The following is a 26,105-nucleotide window of genomic DNA, read 5'->3' as shown; positions in this document are numbered from 1 at the left end:
ATATTAGTTTTAATCATTTTTATAATTAAAAAAGCCAAAAGCAGCATTTAAAGGATTCAATGCAGCCTTAGAAAAGATAAGATGGAAAATAAGAAAGAAGAAAGAAATCTGGTAGACTGGGTGCCTCCTTTTGCCTATATTCATCAAAAAACCATGAAGTAAAGAGAGTCCTACCAGTAATAGGCTCTATAAAGAAGAGATATAGTGAGTCCCTGATCAAAAGAGAGTAAACAATAGGGAGGAATTGCCTATCTCACAAACAGAATCGCACAGGTTGCATGTGGCACTCCTGGTGCTGTCTTCTGAAAAGGGATGGCAAAAAATTTCTCGAAAAGTATAATGTATTCATGGTTCATAAAAATATTCAGGGATGGGGTGCCCAGGTGGTGCTATTGGTTGAGTGACTCTGGTTTTGGGCCATTGTGATTTCACGGTCCTGGGATCCAGCCTCGAGACAGGCTCCCTCCTCAGTGAGGAGTCTACTTAAAACTCTCTCCCTTTACCTCCACCCCTGCCCCACCACACACACACACACTCTAAATAAATAAATAAATAAATCTTTAAAAAATAAAAACATTCAGAAGAAAAAGAATCGAAGTAATGTCTTTGAATCCAGAAATTGAAAAGAAATAAAAAATGAGCATGGAAACTATTCTGCACAATACTATAATGGCAGATACATGTTGGTATGCATTTGTCAAAACCCACAGGATTAACAACACCCAGAGTGAACCCCAAATTTACATTGGACTCTGAGGCATAATGATGTATCAATGTAGGTTCATCTATTGGAACAAATGTACCACTCTGAAGGCAATAAAAGGGGAATTTGTGTGTTTGTAGAGTCTGAGGGTATGAGAACTCTCTGTACTTTCCATTCAATTTTGCTGTGAATCTAAAACTGTTCTAAAAAATGAAATAAAAAAGAAATGAAAATGGAATTTTCTTCTAAAATCTAGCACAATTCTATAATTATTCCAAATTTAAGCTATGGAATCACTGAAAGATATTTAATTGGCTTAATTTAAATTTACTTAATCCAATCTGATATTATTGAATTTAAATTTTAATGTGGTAGTCTCCTCTCCTCACAGTATCATAAGATGGATAAGTACAGTACCATAAGCTATTTTGAGAGAGAAGGAAACCACATTCATATAACTTTTATGATAATATATTGTTGTAATCATTATATTGCATTATTATATAGTAGTTATTGTTAATCTCTTACTATGCCTAATTTATAAATTAAATTTTATCATAAATATGTATGTATCAGGAAAAAACATGCCATGATTTCAGGCATCTTCTGGAAGTCTTGAAATATATCCCCTGAGGATAAAGGGGGACTACTGTATGTGTCCCTATATCTCATTCTTGTATTCCTTAGGAGGTAGGAAAATAATATTTCTTAAGAAAGTATGTCAGGATGTATGTGGAAACATAGATAAATGATAGATGATAGATAGATGACAGAGAGATAGATAATAAATACTATGCATTTTCAAAACACATAGCTAGGCACTAGTACTAATTACTGGAGATAAAATCAATTAAAGGCAAGTTCTTGCCCTTTAAGAAACTATAGTCTAGCAGAGAGGCAGACCTGCAAACAGACAGGCATCTCTCTACTGACATGCATGCTGTCTGTGTACCACATAACTCCAGGGGGACCATCCTTATAGTAAAGTAGGAAATGAATGCTACAACTTGGACTTGGTTGGTAGTCCCACAAAAAAAATCACAGAACAAAGAGAGGTGGGTCCTGGGGGGCATAAGTGACCAGGCACCCAGCTTCTTTGTGGGAATGGATGGAGCTTTCATAGTTCAGATGACACAGTACTTGAGACTAATGGGATGCAAAGAAGGAGGGCATGTTGCAAGCATGAGCCAAAGCAAGATAAGGGAAGAGAAGATAGTGTTCCATTTTTCTAGAAAGTAAAGTGCAAAGTGAGTAGTGACAAAAGATAAACTGGAGAATTAGGCAGAGATCCCAAGGAGAGGATACAGAGAGTAACAATTCTCTACTGGTGTGGAAAGTGAAGAGACCTGAACTGCTTTGAATAAGGACATGAAAACAAAAAAGGAATAGGGACATGACATGATTAGATTTGTTCATTAAGAAAAACAATCCTTGGGTAGCAAGAACAGACTCCATACTAAAGACAGGAAAACAGTGAACTCAATATTGCAATAATCAAAGTGAAATTATGAGGGCCCAACTAGGGTCAGTAGTGTGATTGAGATGGGGGCAGGGAAAGGGGAGGAGGTATAAGACCAAGACCATTGGAGAAGGTGGAATCCTGGGAGCAGGTGACTAATTGAACATGGTGGTGAGATAGAAGAAAAATTCTCCAGTGACTGCCCAGGCCCTAGGTTTGGTCATTGGATATAATCTTTCTGAAAGAGAAAATATAAGAAAGGGATCATGTTCAAGAAAGAGATGTGAAGCTTCATGTAAGACATACTGAATTAGGCATGCCTGTGTCGGGCATCTACGTAGAAATTGTCAGATGACAGCTAGATGTTCAGATAATTTCCTTTTCACTGACATAGAAGAAGTGGTGCTTACAGGATCTATAGCTCCCCTATATTTGTTATGTCAACACAAGTCAAAGGACCATACAACCTGTGGAGGGAAGTGTGCCTGTCGGTTCAGAGTCAGACTTCACCCAGAGAGCGGGAAGAACTGATGCTGGCTCTAAACTTAGGTGAGTAGAGTTTCCTCTCTTTTTAAAAATTTTTATTTATTTATTCATGAGAGACACACAGAGAGAGGCAGAGACACAGGCAGAGGGAGAAGCAGGCTCCATGCAGGGAGCCCCACGTGGGACTCGATCTGGGGACTCGATCCAGGGACTCCAGGATCACGCCCTGGGCTGAAGGCAGGCACTAAACCGCTGAGCCACCCAGGGATCCCCAAGTTTCCTCTCTTTTAAGGCATCATCCCTTTGCTGTCAGGCTGCTTTTCTGGAGAATGCTGGCAAGATAGAGCATGTGGCTTATCTGATCAGGATGGTGCTTAGCTGGTGTCTTCATACATGTGAAGAACACCAATGAAATTGAATATGCTTAAGAAAAAACAAATCATTAGCTATCTTTCTATACTGGTATCGAAAAAAGTTAGTTATTAGTAATATAACTAGATAAATCTATCTGATAGGCATTCCATAAAAGTCACTAAAATCTATCTATTGTCCAAAAGATTTTAGAGAACAGAAGTTCAAATATCAAATGGCAAACGAACATAAACAGCCAACCACTCTCAGGCTTAAAATGATTCAACATGGACAAATATGTAAATACCACGGTATGTAGTTTGCAGAAGGTGAGCTCAGAAAGTTGTACATTGAGGCAAAAAATACAGAAAAAGTCACCTCCCTTTTAAACTATCAAGGAAATCTTTACTGGGTATGCAATATTTTATCTGTATGTAGAATGATGAGCTTGGATTTCTGCATAGATGAAATAGCCTGGAATGGTTTGTAGGAAGGAGTGGGAAAATTTGATGATAGGAGAACCATGTCTATTTTCTTGGGGAGAGGTATCACACTGGATATTGGAGGTAGGGAGCGGAGATCACAGATGAAACTTTCCACGGGAAGCCATTTGGTTACTACTCTGCCATAATGTGTGCACTCGGTAACAACTGCTAAATTGAACCAAGTTAGGAGCACATGTAAAACCACCCCCTATTGTGGTTTATTAGATAGAAGTGAATTTTGACTGCATGATAGTTTTATTATGCATCCTTCCCGGGCTTAAGTTGAGTGTTGTTATTCTTATTGTTGTAAATTTCCAGTTTTCAAGTATAATGACAAGATGCTTAAACATGCATATTTTAGGAATTAAAAATAGATTTCTATTTCAGGTGAGAGAAATAAACTGCATGGGAAGAGGAACTTCTGAACAGCAAGGAAATTGTTTTCATCCAAATAACCTTAGTGCTATAAGGAATCTAGAACATTTTCAATAGTACAGTATTTCTGCCACAAAGTGTTGGTGCTATGACCCCTTTTATAACTGCAACCAAACAACCTTTACTACAGGTAACTGTAGAGGCAGAACAGGTTCTGCAAACTACAACTTATGAACAGAAATTTACCAGGCTAGAATTCCTTTAATACTTGTGAAAGTTAATACTGATGTTTACTTTAAAACAGTATCCAAATAAAGGCAGTGATTTAAATTTTTTAATGTACAATCACTATTGAGAATTGAGTACATTTTTAAGTCTTCCTCAGTCTGACCTGAGAGGGATTCATTTCTCATACTCCATTGCATGCCAAATAATAATAACAATAATCAGGACACCTGGGCGGCTCAGTAGTTGAGTGTCTGCCTCTGCTCAGGTTTTGATCCCCGGGTCCTGGGATCAAGTTCAGCATCAGGCTTCCTACAGGGAGCCTGCTTCTCCCTCTGCCTATGTCTCTGCCTCTCTGTCTGTATCTCTCATGAAAAAATAAATAAAATCTTTAAAAAAATAATGGCAATTATAGCAATAACAAAATGATTATTACTGAGCACCTGTTATGTGTAAGACATTGTTCTTTAGTCTTTTTCATGTGCCGAGTTATCTAAACCGCACAAAACTCTGTGAGCAGGTACCTTAGGTGATGGAAAAAGTCAACACTATCTACAGTTTCACACGCTGAAACTTTTCCAATAAAGATTATTTAATATGTTTTGAGTATTAACAGGAAATAGGACACAGTTTAAAGAATTCAATTCCTGAATTCAGATATTCAAAAAGGTTTTAAGAGGGTACTATAGGTTAGTCATATTAATTGGACTTGAAAAAGGATTTTAAGGAAAGGAAAATTTGGCAGGTGGAGAATAAGGAAATTTTACGGCTGAGTTAGAGTTGGCCTAGAAGAAGAATCCACAAGAAAAGGGATATTGAGGGGAATAGGGAAAATCTGGTAGAGGATTGGGACCAATCTTTAAAGCCGAAACAAAACATGTTCTCATAACCCTGTGTTTTGTCATTTTATAACTTGGGCTATTGACAAAGGCAATGTGGTACAGAAGAAAGAATTTTGCACAGACAGAGGATCCAAGGGGCTAAATGTTCACCTTTGTTCTGCCATTTATTTGTTGTGTGATTTTACAAGCCACTCTTCTTCCCTGAGCTTTATTTCCTCAATCTTAAACTAGGGGCAATGATACGTAGGTATTGCTGTGAATATTGAACAGATAATACGCTTTCAAAAGTGTAAAATGTTATACAAATGAAAGACACTGGCTATATTATTTTCAGGTTCAGTCACTGAACATTATTCTTCCTTTTTTTGATCTTCTGCCTTGTTGGCATAACAAGGTATCTTTGCATCAGCTTAGAATTCAGTTATGCTAGGCTTTTGAAATTCTTAAGTAGAAAGGCAGTTAGATGACAGAAAGAGAACGTGGTTTTGAGCCTGAGGCAGTACTGAATTCCTGAACCCACACTTCAACAACTTATCCACCAAGGTCACCAATGCCTAAATCAATAGAATTTTTCAGCCAACCCAGTGCATCAACCATCATGGAAATCTACCCTTGCATAGCCCAAGGCAAGGGATGAGTGTGAATTTCGACCCAAATACAACCTAACTAGAGATAATACAAAAGGCCAGCTTAATAAATCTATATTGTGGTAAAAGAGAGTTTATTTTCTAATCCCAATATATAAATCTTGCAGGAGTTTAGGTGTTCTGTCCTTGTGATTAACTATATATGTATCATAGGTCAATCTTCCCTCTCACCATAATGTCATGGGGAACTCAGCTGTAACAGTATCTCCAAGGTGTGGTATGGCACGATGACAAGTAGACAAAGAAGAAGGGTATGACAAGTAGACAAAGAAGAAGTGTCCAGTCTGTGTCTCCTGGTTACAGCTAGGATAGCTGGAATCAGCAGAAAAATATGGTAAGTTGTACCAAAGGGAATGTAAGGCCAGAGCCAGGCGTAAGAGTAGGGGAATCATGCAATGTATCCATTGAGAGCAGAACAAAAGCGTGAGCCCAGGTCCAGAGGGAAATAGGACAGAGGAACTGAGCCAGTGAGGGTGGGATATGACAGCTGGTAGGAAACTAGCCTAACAGAATTTTGGTTTGCTGTACTGGCACCCAGAGTAGATTCATTAAAAGAGAGTATAATAAAAGAGGGTGTAACGAGAGTGAATACATATGTATATATATTCCTTTTTCTAACACTTTTAATAAATACATCTATACATAAACATTCCAAGAAATAATAATTATGAAATTATTGATAATGTGCATTATTGATAATCAACATTAGGCTCCATCACAATATCACTACAATCACCCCAGATATGATTCTATAATCAGAATCCTGAACCTTAGGATTGTTATAGTCAGTTGAGTTTTCTAGTTGTTTGGATGGTGACCAGTCAAGAGAAAATGCAACATTTTCAGAAACTACTGATTTAGAAAAGTCAGTTATCAAAAAAAAATAAAATAAAATGTCAGCACCAACAAAAGACAATCACAAAGGCAGAGATAATAAGATATTAGGAGGAATGATATTTATTCCAGGGCTGGGGTAGAAAACCAACTGAAAATTTCAACCAGTGAAATACAATGAAAATCTGAGAAAAAGATAACTGACCAGTGGAGAATGATTTACTAAACCTAGGAGGTAGGACAAGGTCAAGGTGAATTAACAGAATATTTGCTATTGATGCCACTTATAAATTTGATCCAGAATCTTGAAATTTTTATTGATAATTTGTATTCCTAAATTCTGATCTCCACAAGGTTACAAACCAATTCAAAAATCTGACACAATGTTTTAAAACAATACTCCAAATGATAGTTTTTTTTTTTAATGCAAAGGAGACACAAATTGAAAAGTGTATAAAAATAAATCATGCCAATTTTCATGCATTCTGAGATTTATTCCTACCTACCCCTAACCTAGATAAAGTGAAAGGGGGATGGTAAAAGCCTAGAGAAGCGAATTACTTTTTTTTTTTTTTTTTTTTTTTAAGATTTTGTTTATTTATTCATGATAGACCTACAGAGAGAGGCACAGACGCAGGCAGAGGGAGAAGCAGGCTCCATGCCGGGAGCCCGACGCGGGACTCCAGGATCTTGCCCTGGGCCGAAGGCAGGCGCTAAACCGCTGAGCCACCCAGGGATCCCCGAGAAGTGAATTATTTAAATTCTCCAGAGGAGCATTGTTTCAGAATTACTATATAGAGGAGCAGGGCTCTCAGGCAAAAGTGACCACACTGTCAGTGAAGGTCAAACCTTTGATTATTTATATCAGAGGGTCTTTGTTATGGAAAAGGAATGGGATATTACAAAGCTGGCAGCAGCCCTTACCTTACCTTGAATCCATGACTTTGGATAATCCAGATGTGAATATTTTCCCCCCTACAGGGAGAAAAACAGAGTTACTCTTTTCAAAGTAGAGGAGAGAACTGCGCTAAACGTGGATAACTCAGCATTTTTATGATAATATTTTAAAACAAAATTGTGACTTCCTTCTTCCTAGAGCTTTTAAAAACTTACACCAAAATAATAATAATGATATTACAGGATGTAGAATATGATGTAATATGGCAGGATAAGAAAACTCAGATCTTTTATCAGCATGTTTTTTCTCTCACTCAGCATCCACTCCTCCAACACCGTCCCCCCATCTCCAACCTTTAGGCTCAGAGAGGTGTGCCCATTTGCCCCATTGAGAGATTATGAAACTTTTGCTGGCAATCAAGTGAGAGATCTCAGTGTTTAAGCTTAAATTTTAAATAGAAATATTTAAGAGGCAGCAAAAGTGGTCAGGGGAAAGAAAAAAAGGAATTTCTGTCAACTCTCTCTGTCTTCCCCGTGGAGATATAAGAAGAGAAGTCAGAAGAAAAGAGTAGAAGGGTTAGATATAAGTACGGGGAGCCCTATGCCTTAGGCCTCCTTCCTCAGGCAGAATGGAGAGTTGGGGATGGGCATTCCACAAACATAGCTAACTATACAGGTATCTTCTTTCTCTCTTTGTTTCCTTTAAGTCTGATGATCTACAAGTAAAGAATCTTCACTTCTGCTTTAGGGGATGTCCGGGGAAACTATAAGCTGCCCAGAAAAGAAAACATCCCCTCCCCCATTCAGTTGGTAGAGGCAGTAAACTGCAAACATAGCAAGACAGTAGACAGGAGAGGGCTTCAGAGAGGCCCCTGCCCTTAATTTGGGTCTTAGAACTAGACAGAGGAATGTCATATTGGAAGAATATGACATAGGCCTTGATTTAGCACTAGCAGTAGAGATCTGTTGAGTCCACTGCTCTATTTTGGCTGTCTCCTGCAGGAAGTCAAACTGGCTTCCCCCAACTATCTTTTGTATTTTGATGGATTGTGATTTATTACCTGGGCTGAGGACGTGGCAAGTCAAACCAAGGAGAGAGGACTGAGAAGTCAATACACAGTTTGCCACTATGACAGTATTGTAAGAGGGGGACAGAAAGCAAACATCTAGAAAAATTTTCAGAAAAGTCTGAAATGGCTTTAAAAAAAATAAGCCCTTAGCTTACCTAATGTGAAAAGAGCAATTTTCTACATCAGGTTAAAAAAAATGAGGGTGGGCTTCAAGTCAGAAAATAATTTTAGTATTTCAAAATGAAGAAAATTTCACTTCTTGTATACTGTGAACTTTGTCCTGCTGTAACAATAATGTCTCAAATATGCTCTTTTGAGGATCTCTGTGCCTCTCTCAAATATGCTCCTGGATAATTATTTGGCTGCCACTAAGGCAGCAATCTGAGTTGTATGGCAGCCAAGAAAATCTCAGATCCTATGTTTGCTAATTGGACATGAGAGTTCATGCTCAGGGGCAGCAAGCAAAATGGTCTTTACTCTGCCAGAATTGTTTTGGCTTCCATTTTTTTGGTTAGCCCCAATCCTTCATTCCAAGTTCTCTGACCCCTAAAACTACTTTCCTGGTGAATAGCAATTCTCTATCCAGGTATAAGAAACACTCATCCCACTGTATATGGAGAGGCTAAGTAAATCTCTCTGTGTGAGAAGATGAGGGTTTGCAGTTGGATAGAACTTTACGCTTTTCTGAAACTTGATCACTTTAGAATTCATAAGAGCAAATATTGGAATTAATTCACAAGGAAGTAGAAGTCATAAAATCAGACAATAATATTCAGGCATATGACCTTTTCATTTTAGGTATCCTACAAATGTAAGCCATGGCTTGCAAATCAAATGACTAAGAGAAAACATGGGTCAGTGATACAATTCTAGGTTTAAGTAATTAAAATATAATGATATTTGGTTCTTAAATTATAGATTTCTAAATGATGGCCTTCACCTGATCTCTGCAGTGGATACTATTAAGAAATATTTGGGAAAAGGGAAAATGAATTAGATTGAATTTTCATGAGATCTCTGAAGATTTCAATATTTTCCCTCTATGTACAAAGATTGAAGCAGAGAAAATGACCACGAGAAGGAAATTATTTTGGTTATTTAGAACTTTGAACAAGTCAATGTTCTTTGATTTGAAGAGTTCTCATACTTTTCTTTTTTAAGAAAGAAGAGAGGAGTACAACAACCAAAAAATACAACTTTTAGTTCTGTTACTTTTTACAGAATTTTTGGTTTTGGTTCTTTGTATTTACCATTGAATTTGATTTCTACAGAATGCTTTATTTTTTTTCCATTTTAGAAAGGGACGTTTATAATGTGAGTGGTTAAGTGAAATGCTAAAGGGTTATACTGACTTACTAGAAGCCAGAAGGAACTCCTGCCTTCTGGCCCAGAGCCCATTGATTCATTCTATCGCCAGCAAGTGTTCTATGCCCCAGGGACACAGCAGAGAAGAAAACAAAATCCCTTACAAAGAAATGTAGTGTGTCAGACAGTGGTTAGTGCTATAGAGAAAACTAAGGCTAAGTAAGGGGACTGGAGATGTGGGGTAGGGATGTGAAGTGCCTGATTGTGGGTGGGGGTATATGGGGGTGGAGAGGGTAAAATTTTCTATTTCATGGGAAAAAAGTCAAGGAAGGTCACATTGTTAGGGTGACATTTGTGACAACTAGGCAGGGTTTTGAAGGTGTTGGAGGAACAAGAGTTTCTTATCCCCTTCAGGGTCCTTCTGGTTAGACTAAGAATCAAATTGACATGAAACAGATTAATAGAAGAAAATCATATTTAATTTTGTACATATGGGGAAGCCACACAGACGTGTAAATTCTAAAGATAGTCAGGTAAAATTAGGTATATGTGTCATTCTGAACTAAGGAGAAGGGAGTAGGGATCTGGGACTTCAAAGGGAAAGAATGCAATTCACAGGAAGATGAAAAAAAGAGTAAATGTTTTGTAAATAAATGTTTGCTGAGCTACTCAGAGACAAGACACAGAAGATTCTCATCAAAGAAGTCTTAATAGGGTCCTCCCTGTCTATCATACCTAGTTCATAATATAATGTACTTATTTATGGTGATAGCACTCTTCCTGGTCCTCTCTCTAAATTTTTAGGCACTTGTGAAGGAGCTAAAGAGCTTTTCCTGGGATCCCTGGGTGGCTCAGCAGTTCAGCGCCTGCCTTTGGCCCAGGGCATGATCCTGGAGTCCCAGGATTGAGTCCCACACCAGGCTCTCTGCATGGAACCTGCTTCTCCCTTTTTCTGTGTCTCTGGCTTTCTCTCTCTCTCTCTCTCTCTCTCTCTCGAATAAATAAAAAAAAATCTTTAAAAAAAAAAAAAAGATTGTTAAAGAGCTTTTCCTAAATCTGCTGGTGTTTGATTGCTTTTAAACTCAAAATAACCATACCAAAAATGTCCCACCTTGGAGTGGCCTAGGCGCCTTTGGCTTCTACAAAGGAAATTTGGGAATGCATATCACACATGGAGATCAAATGGTGAGGAAGAGAAGTATTGGCCAGGGATGAGCCAAATTCTATCTTTTTCTTTAAAAGATTTTAAAATATTTATTCATGAGAGCCACAGAGAGAGAGAGAGAGGCAGAGACACAGACAGAAGGAGAAGCCTGATGTGGGACTCAATCCTGTTACTCCAGGATCATGCCTTGAGCCAAAGCCAGGTGCTTAACCACTGAGCAACCCAGGTGTCCGGCCAAATTCTATCTAATGAAGTTTTATTGGAACACAGCCATGCTCAGGGTTAACATATTGTCTATGAATGCTTCTTTACTACATCGCCAGGGTTGAATAGTTGTGACTGAGGCCATATATGGCCCATAAAACTGAAAATATGTCCTATCTGGCTCATTAAAGGAAAAGTTTGCTGACCACTGATTTCGCAGAGGGAACATCAAATGCAAAGTCCTAAGGCACTAGTGTGCTTATTGTATTTGAAGAGTAAAGAGAGCAAGTGCGGCTATGGTGGAGTGAATAAAGAGAGAGAGGATTGGAGGACAGGAGAGTAGGAGCAGATCCTGCAGGGCTTTTCTAGGCCATTCTAAAGGATTTTGAGCTTTACTTAGAGTGGGACAGGGAACCACTGGAGGTGATTTAGCACAGAACTGACATAATCTGATTTACCTTTTAAATTGTTCACTCTTTTTACAATAGATGAGAGGAGATTAGTCTGGTATACAGTCCAATAATCCAGATAAAAAATTGTGCTAGAAATGGAAGTTGTAAGAATTTGTCAAATTCTAAATATATTATAAGGATTGACTGATGGGATTTGCTGATAAATTTGAAATAGAAGTGTGTGTGTAGGTTGAGCTTCTACCTTTGGCTCAGAGTCCTGGGATCCCTCCGCAGGGAGCCTGCTTCTCCCTTCGCCTATGTCTCTGCCTACCTCTGTGTCTCTCATGAATAAATAAATAAAATCTTAAAAAAAAAAAAGTGTGTGTGTTTTGAGGAGTGTTGTGTGGGGGGGGCGCACAGAAAGAGAGAAGAAGGTGCTGTAAGTTTATTTGTGTGGGCCTGAACATCTAGAGGATAGGAAGGCCGTTAATATAACAAAGGGAAATGGGCCACTTGGGTGGCTCAGCAGTTTAGAGCCTGCCTTCAGGCTCAGGGCCTGATTCTGGAGTCCTGGGATCAAGTCCCACATGGAACTCCTTGCATGGAGCCTGCTTCACCCTCTGCCTATGTCTCTGCCTCTCTTCTCTCTCTCTCTCTCTCTCTATCTCTCTCTATCTCTCTCTCTCTGTCTCTCATGAATAAATAAATAAAAACCCTTTTTAAAAAAAGCATACAAAAGGAAGATTCTGGGAGATATAATGTATAGTTTACTACTGGAAGTAAAGAATTCAATATGGACATTAAGTTTTAGATGCCTTTTGAATATCTAAGTGGAGATGTCAAAGGAGCACCTATGAATCACATCTGGAGTTCAGGGGAAAGGTTGGAAATGGAAGTAAATTTTGGAGTCTTCAGTGCTTAGATAACATGTAAGTCACAAGAACAGAATAAAATCACCTCGAGAGTGGCTATGGACAACACAAGAGAATGATTTGAATAGCTACCATTTGATTTCAATATATGTGACAGGTTCTGAGCTAGGAACTTTATACAGCACTTTACTTAGGTAGTTCTCTGTGCCCTTATTTTACACATGTAGAGATGGAAACTATAGTCTTAAATAACTTGTCTGATGCCACTTAGCTAGTGACAGAATCCAGATGTGCCTGCCTCAGTGGTCTGAGCCCTCCCTGTTCTGTCATGACCCAAGAAATAGAAAAACAAGACTGACCATCAGCTCCTCATGTTTAACAAAGAGGTAGTCGAATTACTCAAGTAGGTTTCACATGAACTCAAAGTTTCAACTGCAGGAAGATGCCTCTTTAAGGAAACCACTAGACTGGTGAACCATGATAATAATAAGGAACTTCCTCCTCAATTTCCTGAATTGAACAAACTCTTGTCGTGAATAAGCAGAACTTCTCTAGTTTATGAGCAGATGAAGAGGCAGCCACTGCAGAGGAGTTCATGTATCGATGTCATGAACATTTTAAGGCAAAATAAAGTTATTAAGGTTAGATGCTCTTACAGATAGATCCTTTATTAAATGAGAGGAAACAAACCTCCTGCCTGAAAACCAGATATGAATCATGTGGAACAGCACAGAGACCAGGAATATTACCTAGCAATAGACAGTACTCCCTACCTCCCCTCACCCCCCCCCCCACCCAAATGTCATTACATCCTTACAGTGTTGCATTTACCTTCACAAATGTATTAGTCCTAAGTGAAAGTTTTTTGGTCGACTGATGGTCTCAAATTACTCTGTTTTCACTGGCTTCTCAAAAGTCACTACAACTGCTAAAAAACAATGTGGTCCCTCATATGGTCCCTCGTACCTTTTCTTCATATAGGCCCAGGCTGAAAGAAACCATCATTTGTTTTTCACTGCAAGACTCAAAAAGGCACGTCGCATCATGCTGAAAGGTAAATAGGAACTAACTCATAAGCAAATGTGAGAACCTCCACTTACCCCAATTAAAAAGCCACACCTTGAAGTTACACCCTCATTATGGTTATAAGGAAACCAAGGAAGAGAAGCTGTATTTGGGGCCTGTTGAACAAGATTAAGTCCTGCTGGAAATATTTGGGTCATGTTGATCAGCATGAAACCTAGTGGGAGTGGTCAAAAGTTTTGAAAGAATAATAGGGAATTGAGTAATCCCAGTGTCTTTTCTCCTTGCACCCCACATTTCCCAAACCCCAGGTTTGCTTCTAGGGAAGTCCATCCTCTGGGAAAAGGTACCACAGTGATGAGTGCACACTCAATGGGAGAGTGTTGCTATGGAGAATTTAAAACAAGAGATGGTGGTAAGCCTCAGGAGAATAAAAAGATGCATTCAGCATTGGTTCTTGCCATTTTTTGGCGGGGAGGGATTTTGCTCCCTTATCACTAATGCCATCTTATTGAATGCTACAACCAAGTTGTATCATTTTGTATTCCCTGAAACACCCAGGAAAATACCTGTCACACTATGGGCACAGAGCAATGTTTCTAGAATGGAATAGTAAATCAGCCTTTTGGTAGATAAACATAAGTGCCAAGATTCAGGTTCTTGATCTTCTGTTTTGGAAGCTGTACCAGTAGGGCACTCTTCTTCTTGTATTCCTTTGCTTTATAGACGGTAGTAATTTTGTGTCCTCTGCATCTCTGGATGTATTTCTGGACCGGGAACAAACTGGAACTAAACTGCTAAGGTGTATAGAGTCACATTCCTTGTCCCTCCCTTGTGAAGAATAGTCTTTGTGCTTTTGGGCTATCCACGCCTTTTCTTTCTGATTAGATGAGAATACTAGCTGAGTGTCAGAGAGAAGGTAGTAGACAGGGCTACATAAGAAGGTATATGGAAAAGATTTGTCTGGGAGGATTGAGGTTGGGGAATTTGGAGGGAGGGAGTAAGCCATCCAGCAAAGGCTGGGCTTTCTAAGAATCACAGTATTGGAAAACCTGCCATGAGGTAGAGAAGAGTGACGTGAAGGGGGTTTATATAAATAGGTGAAGAGAATTTTGAGGAAGTTGTCTTATGCTAAGTGTTTTATCTTCCTTCTAAGGTTTCCTTAAGAAATCACTCAGAAATTATCCAAATTTTTATCCAAGGCTTTGGGAGCTTGATGCGTTATTTTGCTGAGAATACAAAGGCTCTGTTTTATTTGGGGTATAGTCAATATCTTTTACATTGACTTTACTAATGTTTTGGCTTGCTAACATGTTAGTAGTTTTCTTAATAGAGATGTTTCATTAAAAATTATGTGCCCAAAGAAAATTAGTTCATGCCATTGGTCATAGAACCAGGAACAGTTCGGTGGCCACTGGAGGTAGAATTAAGACTGTGGATGTGTGAAAATAGAATAACGTAAAAATTACAGATGACCATAAGGCCAGAGGTTACCTAAAAGTTGAAGAATGTCAGCCCAGAGCTAGGGGAAGAAGATAGAGTGGTACCCCTGCCCACATGAAATGTGTTCCAAGACCCCCAGTGGATGCTTGAAACTAGGGATATCATCAAACCTATATATATATATATATATACAGGTCTATATAGATTTATAGATTAGACACACACACATATGTATATACATATATATATGTGTGCTTTTTTCTATACAAAAATACCTATAGTAAAGTTTAATTTATAGATTAAGTAGAGTAAAAGATTAATAATAATAATTAACAATAAACTAGAACAATTTTAATAGTATACTATAATGAAAGTTATGTGAATGTGGTCTGTCTCTCAAAATTTCTTACTGTACTATACTCATCCTTCTTGTGATGATGTGAGATGATAAAATACCTGTGTGATGTGGCAAAGAGAGGTGAATGATGTAGGTATTGTGATGTATCCTTAGGCTACTACTGAGCTTCCTATGCTAAGTCAGGAAGATTGTCTGCTTCCCACTGTGGTTGACCACAGGGGACTAAAACTACTCAGAAGGGGGAACTATTATACTAGAACTGTGGGTTTGTGGACACAATGTTGTTAGACTAAGTGTATGGTGTTGGTTAAAAACACGGTGAAAGAATGCATTCTGATTTTACAGCTAGATACCTGGTCCTGTTTTGAGGAACTACATCCCTGGAGTTGAGGCTGTGCCTATCCACCTGTAAAAAAAAACCCTCTAAGAGTTAGTACTCTTGCATGTTTTCATTGTTAGCACTATTCTCTTGGTTCTGATAGGTCCTTGGAGAGAGGATTGCTCCCATTCTCCTTATAGTAAGTATATATAGTAAGTAAGTATTTAGGTACTTTTTGATTTCTTATGTGGTATTCTTTTTCTTTTAAGATTTTGTTTGTTTGTTTGTGAGAGGGAGAGGGAGTGAGAGAGAAAGACAGAGACAGAGACAGAGAATGAACAGGAGGAAGGACAGAAGGAGGGGGAGATGCAGACTCCCCACTGAACAGGGAACCCACACAGGGCTTGATCCCAGGACCCAGGGATCGTGACCTGAGCCAAAGGCAGACACCCCACCAACTGAGCCACTCAGGTGCCCCAGGTGATATTCTTTACGGTTGGCCAGAATGAAAGGAAAGTCAGTAGCTAATATTCTATACCCAAATGACTAAATGATATGACACAGCTCTGTGTCCAACCTCAGAGCTTGAGATGGAAGGCCCTGTCACATCAGTCAATAGCAACTGACACTATTTCATTGGGTCACCATGTCAAGTAACTTTGTTTGAAGGAAAAAGTGTTCAGTTTTCTGTTGCTATGCTAGTTTTTAGTTGTTGATCTGATACTGAGTAGTGTTTAATTAAAAAAAAAAAGTGTGGCCTGGCAATTCCCTCAGAATCACACTTGGTATGTATGCTTGATGTCTACTAAGGGAATACTATTTAGAATTATTGTGATATACAATTTATTCTCTCTTTCTTTGTGTGTGTGTTGCAGGAGTTGGAGAGGGGTTGAGGGGAAGGGTCAAGCAAGGGAGCAGACAGGGTGGGGGATGAAACAAAATACTAACTTTAACTGTTTTTCAAAGCTTGTTCAGTCACTACAGCATACTAACCATGAGTAATGGCATAAACTACAATAAAGTACAAACTTTATTCCCAGGTCTTCAGTCTACAAATCAAATTATAAGGAGTTCTTTGAGGAAAAAAGCTGAACTTCTGGTAGAAGTTTAGCAAAGTTCTCAAAATTTTTACAGTAGTAGTTAAATCCTAAAATACTGAAGTTAAAAATACTATGAGTAATTATCCCTTACCTCAAATATTTTGTCCATTGTGGAAATGGCATTTGAAATATGTGAGAATTTACTGAGGAACTCCTGATTGCCCAGTGTCAAGATTTTAAGAAGTTGGTAATATTCCTCACTTATATTAGATTAATGCCTCATATTTTACATTTAAGTGTTCATTTGGTTTAATTGGTTTTGTTTTGCACTTATGGAATTTTTTCTTCACTTGAACTTACTCGCCTTTATCTAGACATTTTTATATATATTTTAATGACAGTCATGCAGATAATATTAAATAGTGATGGGGTAACCTATGGAATAATGAAAGCTCATTAATATCTGCCTAATCTGTTGTTCTAGAAAGGCCAGAACTTGACAAAGAGCAAGCATAGTGGATCCTGCTTGTTCCCAGACATGGCTTGTTTATTTAGCTGATGATATTTGTCCAGTCCACTCGGGTACAGATGGTAATAAAATTATTCTGGATTCATAAATGTGGAAATTAAATTGCAACACCACTCTATGAAGTGCTCAGGCCAAAACTTTGAGGCATCACCCTTTTTCCTTCCATACTGTCAGCAAATCCTCTTGAGTCTACCATTAAAATACAATCCAGGATCTGACCCTTTCTCACCACAGCCACTACATTTAACCATTCCACCCTAAGCCACCAACTCCTTGCTGGATTATTGTCACATCTTCTTAACTCTAGGGAGAACTGTGAGCAGAAGGTAAAACTATTAGTGAAAGATGGTTAGAGTATGTCTACAGTCCTTTATATTTGGGGGCTGGTTGTGTCTAAGTTTCTGTCAGAATATTGACTGTAAGAACCAGAAACTCACTCAAACTCATTTATACAAAGAAGGAAAGAAAGAGTAGCCAGATTTCATAAGGAATAAGGACTGGGAAATGGAAGGTCAGGAATGGGGACTCTGCTCTCTACCTCTCTGTAGAGTCACTTTTCTGTAGGTTGTGTGTCTGCTTCATTCTACCATGTGCCATCAAAGTATGGGCATACTTAGCTTCAGTCCCAGTTCCACATGACTTCCTAGTTCAGACTGATTAGCACTGTCTGATTCAACTCCAAATTCCCAGAAGAAGATGATCTCTGGGCTTGGCCTATTTTGGGTGTCTGCCTCAATCTGTTTGGACCAGAACACATGATTACCTGGTCACAATACCTGGCTCAGTAACTCAGCAGGACCTAGGGGACCCATTCAGAAGAGGGGGCCTGAAATAGGCAAACTAATTAATATCTCTGCTGCAATTTATGAATAATTTAAATTCAATATTCTGTTAAATGGTGTAGTGAATCAATTATTGTCACACATATATCCTTTGAGATTCAATAAATTGAAATGAAGTGGGTATAAATAAATGCTAGCAGGTAAGGTTAGATTTGGTCTACTTCCAGAAAGATTTTGCTTGTAATAGAATTTCTCATTAAAATATTTATCTTCAGTGTCTATTTTATTCCTCTCAATCAGCATCCTAGTGACCCCCATGAGACCAATCACAGAGCCTTCATTAGCCTGGTAGCCTTTAAACAATGCAATGAGGACTGGCAGCTTCCGGAATGTTATGAATCTTTGGTCTTTGGCTTTCCATGCTGAGTAATTTAATGAGGTGCCTTTCTTTTTGTACGTCGATTTTCTTTTTTCTTTTCATTGTATTAAACGAGTATTGTTTCAAGCTGTCTTGACTCAGCTAAATGTAATATAACTATCTATAATTTGTCAGTGGCATATACTATTACATCGCCATCTCTTGGTCCATATTTACCAATAGGTAAACAAAAAATTCATTTGAGGGAATGTTGCTTGCCCAAAGGCAGAAGCTACTGTATTGTTTGGAATCAATATACTGATTCTATTCATTAAAACAAACAAAAATAAATCTTTGTTGAGAGATTATTAAGGGTAAATCTCTGTGCTAAACATTAAAATGCATAACATAAATTAAAATTTTAATCATTTTATTCTTGACTTAAATTATTAACTAATTTTGATTCTTAAATTTTGTATCTTAATTTTTCTTTTTTTCTATCTTAATTTTAAAAAATCAATTGATCAAAAAAAATCAATTGATCAATTGAAACTGACTTATGAGAAAAATTAGTTTAGTTTTTCATTAGTTTCAAGAGCCATTATTTTATTTTTGCTATCACAAGGTAAATATTTCGGGGCATTGTTATTTTTTAGTTAATAGAATTCTGGATATGTCCTGGTCTCCTTGAGCTTGGAGAGGATGGATTGCAAGTTCACAAAGCTAACCTCCACTAGCAGGTATGTTCCACATTCATCTTAATTGTCATGTGTCCTCTATGAACTGAAGTTTTGGGAATGCCAGGATGAATTCATAATCTGATGAGAGGGATGAGGCATGAAAATCAAAACAAAGATTGTAAAGTAAGAAATGGGGAACTGGCTTAAGATTTATTTATTTATTTTTTTTTTTTTTTTATTTACTCAGGAGAGACACACAAAGAGAGAGACAGAGGCAGAGGGAGAAGCAGGATCCAAGCAGAGGGCTGGACATGGGACTCAGTCCCGAGTCTCCAGGATCACGCCCTGGGCTGAAGGCGGGCGCTAAACTGCTGAGCCACTGGGGCTGCCCGGGGAATGGTTTAAATTAGCAATCTCTTGAATACCTTTCACCTCAAGGACCCTGATAGTAAAATGGAAAAACTGACATTTTTTACTATCTACAGAGTGCTAAGCAACACAGCGCAAACTTATATTTGTTTCTAGTTTATCCTCACAAATCCCTAAGAAGAAGGTAGTATTAATTTCATTTTACATATGAGGAATCTGACCCTTAGGAAAGGTAAGGAATTTGTTCAATGTTTTACATTATCACCAAGGCCTGGATTGAAATCCATGTCTGGCAGACAACAGAGCCTAGGATTTTTCCACTGCACCACAAGTCCTCTCAGCAAGAAGCTGTCCCTTCTCTGAAGAGCTTTATAAATTTATTTCCAACTTACATGAAAAGGTGGATCAGAAAATTTTGTGGGGAAATGATCTCTTTTGCAGTTTTCCTCTATGGATGTATTGGTATTTTAAAAAAGCTCTCCAAGTACTTTCCATAAGCTCCCCATCTACCTTCGGATGTCCTTCCTCCTCTTTCCCTGGTCACTTCCTATTTATCTGAATTCAACTACTGTGTGTATCACCATATCTAGGTTTGTTTGTTTGTTTTGTTTTGTATTGTTTTGGCTGGTTAAGTTACTCTCTTTAGTCCTTGTGCAAGATTCCATCGGTGAACTCATCATATTGTTGCACAATTACTTGTTGTGAGAGGTTTGCCCTCTTTAGGCTGTGGCGAGCTTGTCAAAGGCAGGTATTGCATTTCTGTGTCTTGGTTTACCAGCACAATGACTCGAACCCAAAATGTGTTTCAGAGAACCAAATTAGTAAACAAGAATTTCAGAGCCGCTCTGAAATAGCTTGAGAAAACCCCCAAATTTGCTTTACTGTCCGTTGTACCCAGTGAATGAACTGAGTGGTTCAATAAACAGGATGCAACGAAAACAGTTTGACAGGTTCCAGCGTTAAGACCTCGTCCCTGGATGCGGAAGCTCCACAGAGAACTACATTTCCCAAAATCCCCAAAGCCCCAGTCGTAGTCGGTTTGCTGAATATTCTTAAAGGCTTGTCACGTCAACCAATAGTGTGGCGAGAACGTCCCTGAACCGGGCAGGAGGCGGCCAATCACAAAGAAGAGGGCGGGCACCTCTGATTTGGGTCCAGGAAACCCTTTGTGTCTCTTCCTTGTCTCTTCACTGGACCGTCAGGGGCCAAGTTACCAACTCGAGAGAGTGTCTTCCCTCCACCTCCACCTCCACCTCCACCTCCGCCGCACCCCACTCACTCCCCCACGAACCAGGATCAGTCTTTATGCGCCCGCATCCTTCCTTAGGTGTCCCCCCGTTCCCACATCCTTGCCCATCGAATGCTTCTTGCTTCCCCGTCCACCTTTCTTTCTTGAACACGCTCTCCGGGAGGGTGCCCCTATAGCAGGGATCTCTACCTTTGCAAACTTGAGCCAGACGTTGGTCTCTACACCTCCACAGCGAGGCTGTGCCAGCAAAGAAGCGGAAAAGTCCGAGCAAACCCTACATCCCGCCCCGTCTTCCCCCTCGCAAGAGTGGAGCAGCGGCTGGGGCTTACTTAGCGGACCATCAGCGTTTACGAGGCGGATTGCAGGTCCAGAAGCAGAGGGGCAGTGCGGTGTTTACTTCCACCCTTGCTCCCGCCTCCATCCCCACCCACCCTAGCTGGCGGACTGAACCCAGAGGCGGGGTGTCCCGGGCCCGGGCGGACGCGCAGCCTTGGAACCGCTCCCCTGCCAGCAGCTACCTGCCGTGGCCACGCTTTAATCCGACCAACATAACAGATTCAGGAAATAATCCTCTCCCCGTCTCCCCGTCTCCCCCCGGGTTTACCTCCTTTCCTTTTCTAGTACGTAGGTCTGTCATCGTTTAAGCACAGACATAACCGCTTTCCACCCCCCCCCCCCCAAAATCAAATCCAACTCAATGCAAAACAAAGCCCAGCAGTAGAGCGATATCGCAGCCCGCAGCCGGGAGCGTGCACCTCATTAAAGGGTGAGAACACAAACCCCCGCTTTAATGACCGCGTTTAAAATAAAGGCTTCCTGCGGCTCTTCAGTCGACATTTTTTTACGCTCTCAGCTGCAGGAGGAGCGGAGGTTGGGGTGGGAGAAATTTACCCCGGGCTCTGGGCTTTTCGCAGAGGGTCATTGGAGCCCCAGCTCCTCTCCCGCGGAGGGGGCGCGCGGGGAGAGCGGAGGGGGGCGGGAGCGGGCGCTGCGGGCGCGTGCGCATGCTCAGCAGCTCCGCTCGGCGGAGGCCCAGCTGCCGCCACCGCCGCGGCCGGCGCTGGAACCGCGGCTGCCGCTGCTGCTCGGGGCGGGCGTTGGTGTCGTGCGCCGAGGCGCCCTGTCGGGCGAGAGGGAGCGGCGGGGCGGCGGCGGCGGCGGGGCGGCGGCGCCTGAGCAGGGCGGCTGGGGCTCTAAAGGAGCGAGGGCGCTGGTCCGGCGGCGGAGGAGCGGGGCGGAGAGCGCGGCGACCAGCCCGGGCGCCCTGCGTGCGATGCCGGGCGGGCAGCGGCGCTGAGCGGCGGGGAGGCCGAGCGGCGGCCGCGGACGGCGGGGCGGCGACCCCCGGGAGGAGGCGGCGGCGGCGCAGGAGCGGGAGGCAGCGCCGTGGGACTGCGGGGCCGGGGCGGGAGCGCAGCGGCGGGGCCGCGGGCCATGGACGCGGCGGCGGCGGCGGCGGGGGCGAGCCGGGGCGGCGGCGCGGCGCAGAGTCAGCCCGCGGCCAGGTGAGGCCGGGCAGTGCGGGCTCCGCGCGCCGCCGCCACTGCTGCGCCGCGGGGCCGCGGGCGAGGCGGCGGCGGCGGCGGCCTTGGCCCCGGAGGGTCCGCCGCCGGGGCTCGTCGCCGCAGCATTTCCTGTTTGGATCCTCTGGCGCTTCTCCCCAGCTGCCCGCTTCCCCTCGCACGCCCACTCGGCCCCACTCCTGCGTGTCCTCCCCGGGGGACGCTGCCCTCGGCCGGGTTCGGTTCCCGCGCCGAGGGACGCCGCTCGCCTCCCCTCGCGGGCCGCGGGGGAGCCCCGCCGAGACCATGAGGAAATTCAACATCAGGAAGGTGCTGGACGGCCTGACCGCCGGCTCGTCCTCGGCCTCGCAGCAGCAGCAGCAGCAGCAGCACCCGGCGGGGACCCGGGAGCCCGAGATCCAGGAAACGCTCCAGTCCGAGCACTTCCAGCTCTGCAAGGTGAGCGGAGCGCGCAGCCCCGCGAAAATTGGGGTCGGGGTCGGGGTCGGGGTCGGGTCGGGGCGGGGCGGGGGGCGGCTCGGGCTGCGCCTGGGAGTGCGAGGGAACCGCGTGCCAGTGAGACCAGACCTCGGACGGAGCGCTCGCTCCTCCTCAAGCGAACATTTGCTTTAGTGGGTTATTTTGGAGATTGACATCATCCTAACTCCTTTTGGGTTTTTTTCCCCCCCTCTCTCCCCTTTTCCCATGCAGCAGTCGTTTCAAGGTTGCTTCTAACGTATTTTGCCGACCTTTAGCCAGTATTCTTAATAACCTTTATGGCCTTGATATCCAAGCATTTCTAATGTAATTCACCAACTTCGAAGTTTCCTTTGGAAACACTGTCTAGTGAATATTGTTCATCTAAAAGCCAAACCTGTTCCACTGGATATTTGCTTATTATCACCTTTCCCTTAGAATGTGCTAGGAAGCCTAAAACACGAAATCACAGGGTCCTTTTATCATTATGTTTGGGTAAAAAGTTGGTACTGTGATTTCTTCTCTTTCTTTTCTTTTTCTTTCTTTCTTTCTTTCTTTCTTTTTTTTTTTTTTTTTTTTTTTTGCCTATTAATGGCACCATTGCCATAGCGGTTTGTAATTCGGAAAGAATGATGCAGCGAATTAATTCACTGGATGCTCAGTAAGAAATACAAACTTGACTTGATATTAATACTTGCCATAAAGTACCATGTGTTCCTATGTCAGTTTCTAGAAATGTCTAAATACACGTTTTTGCCTTCCTGCCCTAAAATTCAGGGTTTAATAGCAAAATGCAAAAATATATGTTGTACTTATTTTCATCCTGTTAAAATTGCAAAATTTTGGGATAGATAATTGCTTTACTGAACCCTTGACAAAAGTAATAGTACAACAGCTTTCTTTTTTTTTTTTTTTTTTAGCAGTAGTTGGCATTTGACATCCGAATAAAGTAATGAAGTTCTCACACTTGAAATAAAGCATGGATTGCGTTTTTACATTAATTTACAGGATTTTTGACTACTGAAAACTTCAGTATTTTGGTCTCAGACTTGATAGTGTACAACACAAGTAAATTTTTTTTTCTATAGAATATCAATATTGTAGTAAGGCAGAAATTGAAGCGTAACACTGGGAGAGATGTATACACACATATATTTTTTTTGGTTTCAGGTTCTATGTGAATAAATTTTGTTAATGTAGATTTTGTAGGGTTTTTTGTTTGTTTGTTTGTTGTTTTTTAAGGCGGTAAGTGCATGTGTATGTGTTCTGCATCGCTTTTAATTGGTTCTAGGTTCTAATGCCTCTATTGATTTTTCTGTTTTTAAATTCCACTTGCTGCCTTGGTTGCTGTGATGTCATTTGCCCATCCCTAGACTGTTCGCCATGGATTTCCCTATCAACCGTCAGCCCTGGCCTTTGATCCTGTACAGAAGATCCTGGCAGTTGGAACTCAGACTGGTGCTTTAAGGCTGTATCCTTTTCATTTAAATTTTTTTTTTTTTCACTTTTACTGTATTCTTTCCAGTCTTTCTGTACTGCTGATTGGTTGCTTTTTCTGTTTTAATTCCATAGAAATGGTATGATCAGGTACATATGTATTGTGAAATCATGTGGTGTTGGCTTTTCCCTTGATTATACATCTATTCAGGCTATATATTGCTGGGATGTTTCTCATCTATCCGTTTATGGTAGCTAGCTATGTAGCTATGTATTCACATCCAGTTCTAAAGTTTTGCTGTAGTAACTACAGTCTTTGCAAGGGGCTAGAAGTTTCTAAGGGGACATCTATCAGCTTATGCTAGGAGTGTATTGAATGGAATATGGTTTGAAATGATGCTTAAAAGCAACAGCATAGGACACACCTTAATTGCTTTTTAAAAATACTGTGCTTTGGCAGATATTGAATTTATGACCTATCATTCTGATGAGTTAGAGGTTGAATTTGATTGTTTCTGACTTGCCCATTGAGAAAAAAAATTGAAGACAAACCCTGTAAATTAAGTAAATAGGAAGGGTTGGTATTTCTAGAAGTTTTAGAGCATTTTGTTACCATAATGCAAATGGATAAGTATATTCTCTTGATGTTTTCCCTTTTGTTATGTTGATGTAAAAACTGATGTTAGCTGTACTCCAAAGCATTAGTATAAGGAGAATTATTTTTCTTGACTATGCATGAACTATAATAGTTTTGTCATGGCATAGTATAGTTTTTCTATATGCCTACTCATTCTTCAAGATCAATTTTTTAGTCTGAACAGTGGAGAATACTTTTCACTTTTACAGTATTTAATTTGAAATAAAACTGCTTTTGTCATGAAATTTAACCATACTTAATTAAAATTACCCTTATTTTTAAACTTAAACATAAGATTTTTAAAAGCAGATGCTACGTTCATCTTTAGGATTTGCTTCTACCTATTGAAGTAATGTGTTTGTAATAAGAAAAAAAAGTCACGAGATAATCACAATAGAAGTACTGTTCTCAAAAAAATAAAGAGACGGAGGGAGCTCTGACCCCCACATTTTCGATTTATCTGGGTCCTGAGAAGAGAGGAGGAAACTGCATTTTAGTTAAACATATGCCTTGATTTTCCTTATGATCTTTTAAAATCTTCATTTCAAAGAACTGCTGTATATGGTATCAGAATATGCCTCAAGTTTCATTTATGATTAGTGTGTTATCTTTCAAAATACTTAGAAAAGTTTTCAGATGGGCTGTTGTATGTATTATTGAGTGACGTCTATATTCATAGTAGATGCCAGTAGTGCACGTGTTCGGTTGAAACGGTAGAATGTGACCAGGCTAGATCTGAAGCTGTGAATTTCTAAGAGTATGTCTAAAGGGCTCTTGCCCAAATATCTGGATATTTAAGACTGGAATATTTTTGGCTGCAAGTGTTTAGTTGTTTTTATTCCTAAATCCAGTGATCATTACCTTCTAGTTTAGAGTTCCTATTTTAGTCTTGTGAAGTTGGACCAGAAACTTAATTTTGTCATTGTGAGTACTAGGTATTTAGCAAAACATCATGTAGCGACAAGAATAGTGCATTGTTGTCACTAGATGGACTCTTTGGAACTAAAAGACCTTTTTTGTTCCCTCCCTCCCAAGAATGTCATCACTGGATTAAAAGAAAAAAGAGATCAGTTATTTTTAGATTTTACTTTTTTTTTTTTAAATGGGTTTAAGTTTTACTATTATCTCAGTGTAGTTTCAATTTTCCAATAGTATAGAACTTTTTTATTTTAACAGCAAGTCTGCCCCTTTCATTTTTAATACAAGTAAATACCACCAGTGAGTCTACTTTTATAAAACCAGATCTTTTCTTAGACAAGACTGTTAGCCTTAATGCAGCTGAGTAATTAGCAAGTTGACACAAAGAAATTAAAATACAGGCTTGATTCTACTTGTCAAATAAAATCAAGGGTCAGATGTCCAAAATCCTCACTTGTACATGACTTGCTTATACATTTTAATAGCTAAGGACTAAATGAAAGTGAGCCTATAATTATAGTTTACAGTTACACTCTAATTTTTGTTTTAATTTTAACATCTCTATTAGTATATTTAGAATGGAGTCAGGAAAACTATTTACCAAACGTGTTTCTTTTTAATGAGATTTATATGAACATTCCAGAGTGGTAAATTGGTTTGCCTACCAGTAAT

At 40.4% G+C, this 26,105-nt stretch overlaps 1 protein-coding gene and 1 long non-coding RNA gene across 5 annotated transcripts in view; one reads left to right on the top strand and one right to left on the bottom strand.

Annotated features, from left to right (window-relative positions):
• The window catches only part of LOC140593805 (uncharacterized), a 66,484-nt gene extending 45,594 nt beyond the window's left edge, over positions 1 to 20,890 (bottom strand). The window contains exons 1-2 of the long non-coding RNA XR_011994098.1: positions 20,652 to 20,890; positions 7,337 to 7,382 (exon numbers count right to left, since the gene is read on the bottom strand). This is a non-coding gene — a long non-coding RNA (uncharacterized lncRNA). The remainder of the gene's footprint in view (positions 1 to 7,336; positions 7,383 to 20,651) is intronic.
• Positions 20,891 to 21,501: 611 nt separating this feature from the next.
• Positions 21,502 to 26,105, top strand: part of STXBP5 (syntaxin binding protein 5) — a 165,408-nt gene continuing 160,804 nt past the window's right edge. For 3 of the 4 annotated variants that reach the window (XM_025997976.2, XM_025997975.2, XM_072718870.1), the window contains exons 1-2: positions 21,503 to 22,423; positions 23,815 to 23,912. In XM_025997976.2, coding sequence (XP_025853761.1) covers positions 22,271 to 22,423; positions 23,815 to 23,912 — 251 coding nt within the window. In that variant the 5' untranslated portion in view covers positions 21,503 to 22,270. Of the gene's footprint in view, positions 22,424 to 23,814; positions 23,913 to 26,105 lie in introns of all 4 variants that reach the window. The other variant, XM_025997974.2, reaches the window with a different exon arrangement.

This window comes from Vulpes vulpes, chromosome 1, assembly GCF_048418805.1.
Source record: "Vulpes vulpes isolate BD-2025 chromosome 1, VulVul3, whole genome shotgun sequence".
NCBI classification, from domain to species: Eukaryota; Metazoa; Chordata; class Mammalia; order Carnivora; family Canidae; genus Vulpes; species Vulpes vulpes.
This window is presented reverse-complemented; position numbering and strand designations above follow the sequence as displayed.